Source organism: Halyomorpha halys, unplaced genomic scaffold, assembly GCF_000696795.3.
Source record: "Halyomorpha halys isolate HHAL.00 unplaced genomic scaffold, Hhal_1.1 Scaffold283.1, whole genome shotgun sequence".
Lineage (NCBI taxonomy): Eukaryota > Metazoa > Arthropoda > Insecta > Hemiptera > Pentatomidae > Halyomorpha > Halyomorpha halys.
Genome location: NW_027113072.1, coordinates 414,262 through 423,403, shown reverse-complemented (window position 1 = coordinate 423,403; position 9,142 = coordinate 414,262). Strand labels below are relative to the sequence as shown.

Here is a 9,142-nt window from a genome sequence, read left to right as displayed (position 1 = left end):
CTTCCCAGTTAGTTGGGTTTTGAACACTTTTCGTAACCTAATTTTGAGCATTGTTAGAAATTCTCGTTGCATATCTTTTCGGGATATTTTAAGGTCCTGTTGCATGCCCAAATATTTATGTAATATATTGGCTTCAAGTTCCTTTATGTATTCTTCTTCATTACCCAGAATGTTCTGTTACTAACCCCTTGGTTACATGGAGCACCGCACAATTATCGAGGCCAAATAATATTCCTATGCTACTTGTAAAAGCTAAAACTGCTTCAACCATATTTTGTAGTTGTTTTTCGCGTATAGTTTGAGGTCATCCATGTACCAACTGTGGTCCCTTCGTCGTTGATGACAAGTTTATACCCTTCCCTATTCTTTCGAAGAATCCTGTTTAGATATACCAGAATAAAGTAGAGCCATGCAGAACCAAATTATGTTTAGACAATCCCCTTGGTATATTCCTCTCAGTATTTTGATTTGATTGGCAGGTAGCTCCGACTTTCAGCGTAGTTTTCCATCCTGCCATCAGGTTTGAAAGGAGTCTGCTTACATTAGTTTGTATCTTGTATATATCTAGTACTTTTAGTAGCCAGCAGTGTGGAACAGAGTCAAAGGCCTTTTTATAATCAATCCATGCCATCGATAATTAAGAGCTCCATACAACCCCTAGCCCGCTTTTTACACCCTAGATGTTCTGTGATAGAATTGATTGAAAAGATAGAAGTGTGAATTTTATATAGACCATTTAAACACGTTATTGGCCGGAAGTCTTCAGGACGTAGGTTGAATTGATTCTTCTTTGGAAGTATATTAGTGATGTCATCATAGAAACCATCAGGTGGCGTTTGCGTGTCATCAAGTATTTCCTGGTACCCTTTAGTTAGCAACTCATGCAAGCAATTAAATCTTTTTATCCAATAATTTTGGATTCCGTCAGGTCCAGGTGCCCTCTAATTTTTCATGTTCCTGACAGCTTCCGAAACATCTTCCGCTGATATAGTTTAGATATTGTTATTATTGGGCGACAGAGGTCCTAGTCCTTCCACAATGTATTTGGAAATACTGACGTGGTTTTTTCGTAGGGTAGGTTCGTCATTCCCACGCCTATTTTTTGTAAATGACACTCATTGGCTAACACAAGCCCCCGGGGGAAGGCTGTGAGTAAGTTTCTAATAATTCTTATGCTTGAAAAAATCCCGGATAGAGCTGGGCTCGAACTCACAACTTTTGGGAGTTGGTAGACAGGCAAGTTACCACGCTTCTACCATCGCGAAAAATAGTATACGAAATTAAACAGGATTAAATTATGTATTAAATGAATATCATGAACTGTTACTTTGGTCAGGCAATGAGTCGTAAACCAAAATTTTTTCAAATTTTTGCCTTATACTGATGGCCACATTTGAATCCAAAAATAACACAGAAACATATTTATGGCGGTCCTAAAATGGTTATTATGCATCTAATAAGTTAATTAGAGTAACTAATTGACAGTTTAGGTCTTTTTTTAGATTTATGTCGCTAATACATCCTAAATGGTGAATCTAAACTTTAACCAGCACTGAAATTAATGCTAGCATACATGCTGGAGAAAGAGGCCGAAAGAAATTAGCTGAGCTTAATACTAATGATTTTATTATTCTTTGTACTGTCTACATAGAACGATTTTTCAGTCAATAAAAATTGATTTTACGACCTAATCGCCCCTGATTTGCAATTGAAATCTGAAAGATGCATCTCATTTGCAACATTTTTGATGAGGATGATATTTTTATAAAGATTTAAACCTTATTTTTACTATAGTAAAAATTTTATTTGAATTTAAACTATCTATTTTTTGTGGGGAAGATGGTAAGCAAATAAATGAAAAATATATTTACTCGTGGTGACGTTTCAACCTGAATTACAGGTCTTCATCAGGGCTAAAAAAGAAAGAATTTTTTCTTTCATACAGTTTATGTTGATTCAAATTGTTGTTTTCAGTTTTTTAAACACTACTTACATATATTATCTTCTTACTTATGTAATATTACATTTCATATTTCATTGTTATCAACCTAACACTATCTATTTCCATGGTTATTAACCTATTATTTTATTTTCAATTCATTGTTATGAATATTTCCAAATTTGTTGTTTTATTATTTCTTTTCATTTCTAAGTTTCTCCGAATGATGGTTATCTCTGTTTGTTTTTTAGCCCAGATGAAGACCTGAGATTCAGGTCGAAACGTCGGCACGAATAAATATTTTTTTCGCCATTGGCAAGGTTCTTTACTTCTTCTCTTATTTGCCTTGTTTATCCTCCCATACTTAAGTAGCTAAAATTTTTGTTAAAGATATTTTTGTTCAATCTTTCCTCCTTCATCCATTTCATGAGTCCATAGAAAAATAATAATAATTATAATACAATTATTATTTGAATTTCAACAATCTATTTATTTATTAAAATTATGATATAAAAGTTGCACATTTTGCTCTTGTTTTGTTTTTCTTCTAAATTTTAGGTTTTTAAATGTACTAAGGAATATAACTTCAGAATAAAGATTATTGAAAAAAGAAAAAAAATATATTAAATAAGAACGTGTCAGACGACGCATTAATTAATTAATTAATTTACTCTATCGCATTGTTGTAAATAGGCCTTCTTGTAATCCATTTAACATTAAATGTGTCATGTACAAAATTTTATACATAGGTAAATTTAATTAATTCATCCTTCGCTAACCACGAAATTAAAAGTTAGAGGGTTGGAATTTTTGATAATTTTACTTGACAATAATAAGCTACAAAGAGGGAATTATGTTAAATATGTAAAATAAACCCTTTACGTAAAAACAATTTTATCTGTGCGCAAGCTAATCTTATTCAGAAAGTTTGGGGATTTTCACCATATAAGCTACAAAGATTGTATAAGATTTTATGCATTTATGTTTTTTTTCTACATTTAAATGTGAAACCTATTTATGTGTTCCACTGTTTGAATTAGAGATCTTGTGATTTGAAATTCTATTTCGAAATTTAAAAAATGTTTTGAGCTCACATTGCTTTGACCCATGGTCATGTATAACAAAATATAAATTGCCAACAAAGGAAAAAGTTTAAAGTCGAATTTACTATTTTCTGAATTTTTTTAAAAAAATATTTCTAGGTTTATATATAATAAATTCATGTAAAAATAAACAAAAATGTATCTACAGATTTTTACATCACATATAACTCCCATCTCCAGTTATTGGTTTAGGCATATTTGTTATAATTTTTTTTTTTAAGTTTTACTCTATTTATTTATTTTCCAAGCAATAAATGATTAAATAAACTAAACTAAATAAATCCAATAATAAATTGTGGAATTTATTTTATTGAACTGAAATACCGAAGTTATAAAATATCTGAAGAAAAAATGAAACATTATGAGAAATTCTAAAATTACAAATTTTCAATTTTCTTGTTTATATTAGTTCAAATAATAGAACTTTTTAAATTGAAGCAAAAGAAAAAAACAGACTATAGTGAATGATCGTTCTTTGGAATTCCAGGTTCGCAAAATGCACCCCAGTTACTTTGTTATTTATCTACATAATTTTTTAAAATAATAAATATAGTACATTTTATGTTGAAGAAATTCGTCAGATATAAGGAAAAAAACATTTTATTTATTTATTTGTATTAGTTTTCAAATTAGTAGTTTCTGATTAATTTAAACTTGATGATACTAAAGTTGTTATGTATATTAGTGTTTATAGCCAAAATATATACATACTAAATGCTGGAAATTTGAGCTTAATTGAAAATTTTAAAAAATAAATAAATGAAGCATATTTATATAACTAAATAATAACTAAGATTTTAATTATAAAAATTCATTGATATTATTGAAAATGTATGTACAGACATCTACGAGTTAATTATTTTAAATACTTACACATAGTGTTAAATATTCTTTGTTCCAATAACAGAGTTATGCAGGATTTGATCATTTTCCTGTTTCAGATTGCTCAATATCCTTCTCTCTTCTTTTTCCTTTCCGCCTCGACAAAAGGCTAAATTATTTTCTGTCAAAATCCCTTTCAGAAAAATCCTGATACAAACATATTTGACCTCAATTAATAGAAATAAAATTTAAAAAAACTCAAATAGTAAATAATTATACTATTTTTATTGAGCTAACGTTTCGCCCCACGTTGGCTTCTTTCAAATAAAATTTATATTTGATAAATTATTTGCATTATCATTGAGCTTTGTATTTGTTACAAAATTGGCAATCGCGTTTGATAAAACTTTAATAAAAGTTACTCTGTTGTCTTTTGACCTTAATCAAAGGTAAATTTATTCAGTATTTCTCTTGTCGTTGGAATCATAAGGGAGAACATTTCTAAGAAATACTGTTTGATATGATATCTTCCTCGTCCCCTTTCCTGGAGTTGAGGGCACTCAACTTCAAACATCTTATCTTTATAGATGTATAAAGAAAAGATACGCTTGTAGAAGACCACTCAGGAGTAACGGTAATCACATCTACAAAGTGTTTTTAAAAAAATTATTCATGTGTGCATTTGCTAGCAAAGAAAATACTTCAGCATATAATACCAGACCTCTATATCTAGAGATGAAAGGCTACTTAAGTATATCAATATATAATAGACTCGCTTTTGAATTGGTCAACATTTAATTTCGTTATAAATTATTATTTATCTTTTAATTATTAAGTAGAATTTTATACATTTCTATGTAAGTTTATAAATATGATTATGAATTAATTTTTACTTCCATTTACCTACATATGAAATTTGTGGTAACGGAATCTATTTCGATCGTGGAAATTTTCAACTATACAAACCAGTTGTGTATTATAGTTTTTATAACCAAAATTTATACATTTTAAATAAGAATAAATGATATTTTAAAAATGTATGTACTAAAAGGTATGTAAAATTCGAGTTTTAAATGGAAATAAACGTTTTGAGATTCCTTAAACCCAAATAATCACAAGGCTTGCAAAATGATGAGTGTGTTTATGTGGAAAGCCTGGCTCGAAAAGAGAAAATTGGTACGTATATTCTGGGGTGTTACAGTACCTATTTATCATAATCGACTTACTAAAAATACCTCTCCATTTTAAAAGATGATTTTACACTTTGTTTTGGCATTTTTTTTGTGTTTGTTTTTACGCTACATGAAGTAGACTATTACGCCATTTTCCCTCTCGCAGCCCATTTCAAGTTTACTTTTGCCCTGCGTTGGTCCACATCCTGATAAATATCTTCCAGACCAGTACACGCATAAAGATTGTCTCAGTCTTTGTCTCCCGTGTTGCGTAGAGGACATTTTAGTGAATCTACGATGCGCATTCGGTGGAAATGTTTTTGGAGTATATTCTGTCCGGTTAACTGGTAAAAACAAGCCTTCCCCTCAGCTTTGCTAAGATTGCTGGAGATTCGTTTATCCTTATTCAGAAGGTTCTCCCTCTTCTTTCCTTCCGCTTGAACTTTGTGCTTAGCCCTTGTCCTGTCCTAAAGAACTGTAAGAACTTATAACTTGATATCAATATGCAATTAAGCTGTTTTTATTTACAGCTAGGTCTTATTCTGATTAAATTATTTTAGAGGGATTAAATGTCAAATTTTCAAAATGGCTGCCTTTATAGCACTTTTAATTTTGTTGATTTAAAATTAATAACTATCTCTCATAGTAATAATGAAAAATGGACAAGCTACAATTGAAGCTACAATAGTAAATATTTAAACTCCAAATTCAGAAAAAATAAAGGTTTCAAAAATGAATATATATTCTAATATTATTAATGCAGTCGTTACAGGCTCTTCTTAGGGAATTTTTTGTGTTGAGTTGTAAAAGTTAAATCTTTTACACACAACGTTGCACAAAAAAAAAAAAACATCTAAACTATATCAAACTCTTTACTAAAAACTAACTAACCTATTTAAAGTTGGGGTCACGGGTCTCATTTTTGATGCCCTCCTTTAGCCACGTATGTCAAAAAGCCGAGAAGAGGCCGCGATTGTACAGCTGCATGAGGATATGTATGTATAGTACAAGAGCCACGAAGAAAATAGTATCTCACCCCAATTTTTGATTACTTTAATGAAAACTTGGTATAATTACTAGTCAAAATTGATGAGTCTGCCAAATATAAGTAGGGGGAATAAAAAATGGCGGTTGTTTCAAAACACTAAAAAAATATTAATTTTTCATTCAAAGCTCTATATCTTAAAAACTACCAACAACACAAATCTAAGAGAACATTATTTAAAGAATAGTAAATTTGCTGAAATATTAGCCCTAAAAGAGATATTTACGTCTAATAGTTCTTGAGATATAGCTTTTTAAAAAGCAAAATTTCTTAAAAATCTTCTGAAGGATTAGTATTTAGCTAATTTATTTTGAGAAATCTATATCTCAGGAACTATGAGACGTACCGTCTATTTGTCTATTTGCACCCAAATTAAAGCTAGTTTAATGGACTATATTTATGACCTTTACCTTCGTAGCAATAGTAGTTTTAATGATATTTGCTAAAATAAATTGATTTATAGTTGTTCGGACAATAAATTTGATTTATGAAAAACATTATTTCAGAAACCATTCGACGTACAGATGATTGCGAGCGCTCAAATTAAAGCTAGTTAAATTTACTATAAAATAGTTAATAATGTTTATCATTGTAGGAGAAGTAGTTTTTATGATATTATAACTTATTATTATGATATGATAACTAACAAAATATTAATTCCGAGTTGTTCGTATACATGTTGGATTTTTAAAAAAATGTATCTCTAGATCTATTCGACGCACATATGTCTGCCAACACTCAAAATAAAGGAAATTTAACTTACTATAAAGTAGTTATGACACTTATCTTCGTAGGGGTAGTAGTTGTTATGATATTCACATATAAATATAAATTTGGCAAATGAAAATTTATCCGAACAACTATAAATCAATTTATTTTAGCAAATTTCATGTAAACTATTTCTCCTACGAAGATAAACATCATAAAATACTTTATAACTTATTAAACTAGCTTTAATTTGAGTGCTAATAGACATATGTACGTCAAATGGTTTTTGAGATATAAATCTTTCATTACGTCCCATACAACATTTTTGTGAAATGTTGCTTTTTAAAAGACTATATCTCGAAAACTATTTAACGTAAATAACTCTATTAGGGCTCATATTTTAGCAAATTTACTCTTCTTTAAATGAAGTTTTCTTAGGTTTTCTTGTGTTGTTCCTACTTTAAGATATAGAGCTCCGAATGAAAAAAGTAGTTTTTTTATCGCTTTGAAACAGCCGCCATTTTTTATTCCCCTACCTATACTTGGCAGACTCATCAATTTTGACTAGTAATTATACATAGTTTTCAGGATTAAAATTGAACCATTGCCATTGAAAATGTAAGTATATTACCCCTCCTGTTAAATTATGCCTCTCAATTTTAACCCCAGTTTCCTCACTACGTTTAAGGAACTTTTCAGATCATAATAAAGGGCTCTCGGAGTAAAACACGAAAAGGGCCCGACATTGTAACCACATCAAAAAATGCATGTTAGTTGTTGTTGCCCTAAGTCACACCAATATGAAATACAAAATAAATTGCAAAAAACAAAAACAAAAGGTTTGTTATTGTTATTTTTCCAAGGTTGAATTCAAATTTCCAAATAGAAAAATACTACCATGGGCTTATAATATATTGTTGGAAATCCAATGATTTTAGAAAAATTAATATCTAAAATATAAAACCATGTAAGGTAATGTAAAGCAAATAATCACAAATAAAAAGTTCAAAATTCATAATAAAAATACTTTTTTTTTTTTCAACCAATACGAGTTTGACCATCGTCAAACTAGTGCTGATGATGACGTAGTTCGTTTTTCTATTTCGCATTCATCAGGAAATGTTTGTTTTTCCAATTAATTTAGGGTATGTCACTGGATGTTCCCTCTTAATATTCTAGATTGGAATACCTGTTGCTAGTAAATTATATATGAAGTATTATTTCCTTTTACGATTTGAAATTTGTTTTGTTTATTATTTTTTAACATAAGATTAGAACTTATATCAAACTCATTCAAGAGAAAACTTTTTTAATTCCCCAATCAACTAAGGTGGAGGATAGATGGTAATTGGTTAAGAAAAACTTTTTACGATATCATTTGATTTAAAGTTTTAGGATCCCCCGAGATCTTAAACTCACCCCTAGTTTTCTGAACTACTAAAACTTTTTTCATGAGTATGTAGTGGTTGGTTTAGAGAAGAAGTTTCCAAACTGTGGCTCGCCATACTTTATTATGATTACATTGTAAGCAATAGAAAATAATGATAAAATTCTTTTATTTGACAACCAATTAAGAAATGAAATAAATGATGCAAATAATGAAGTTGAATATTAATGCATTGTGTAATATAAATAATACGATTTTTCAGCTCCTGCAGAAATGGAGAGGATTGTACATCGATTGAAGTTGTACCTAAAAGAAGCTGGTTCTAACTTAGTGAGTGGTCTTGAAGAACGTGACAAGCTTGTTACCGAAAATCAGGGGCTCTGTGATCTGATAACTGCTTCTCTACAGGCCATCTCTGCCAAAAGGAGTGAGTTTTTAAATTCAATTTTGCAGTAATTATTTTTTATAATATTTAAAAATGATATATATTCAATAATTAGGAGTGAGTACCTCAGTCGTAAGGTACTGTACCACTGCCTCAAAGATCCCGGGGTCGAATCCAGCTGTGGCGGATAATTATTTTTTGCTTCATCCTTAGCCATGAGTCAGCCCTGTGGGTTCGGAAACCATTCGAGGTCCAGTCTGCTTCTTAATTGGGAAAAACTGGCAGTCGAGCATGTTTCTGACCAAATCACCTCCTTGCACAATCGTTGGCCTTCTAACAATACTTCCTTACGAAGTACTGCACCCCTACACCCTATTCAATAATTGTGTTATTTTATTCCATTTGTGAACGACGTTTTTGCTGGCTATTCTCAAATCAGAAATAAGATTTATTCGTTTGCACTCATAGCAATACCATTATGAATATAAGATTATCTGCCGTGATTTTATTTCGTATAAAAAGAGCAAAGAACAGTTTCTTAAGATTAAATACTTACGATACTAAATTTATTTATTTAAGTG

General features: G+C 30.1%; 1 protein-coding gene across 2 annotated transcripts in view; it reads left to right on the top strand.

Moving 5' to 3' along the window:
• The window catches only part of LOC106680719 (TBC1 domain family member 30), a 499,453-nt gene that overhangs the window by 76,066 nt on the left and 414,245 nt on the right, over nucleotides 1-9,142 (top strand). For both annotated transcript variants that reach the window (XM_067050693.1, XM_067050694.1), the window contains exon 6: nucleotides 8,439-8,603. In XM_067050693.1, coding sequence (XP_066906794.1) covers nucleotides 8,439-8,603 — 165 coding nt within the window. The remainder of the gene's footprint in view (nucleotides 1-8,438; nucleotides 8,604-9,142) is intronic.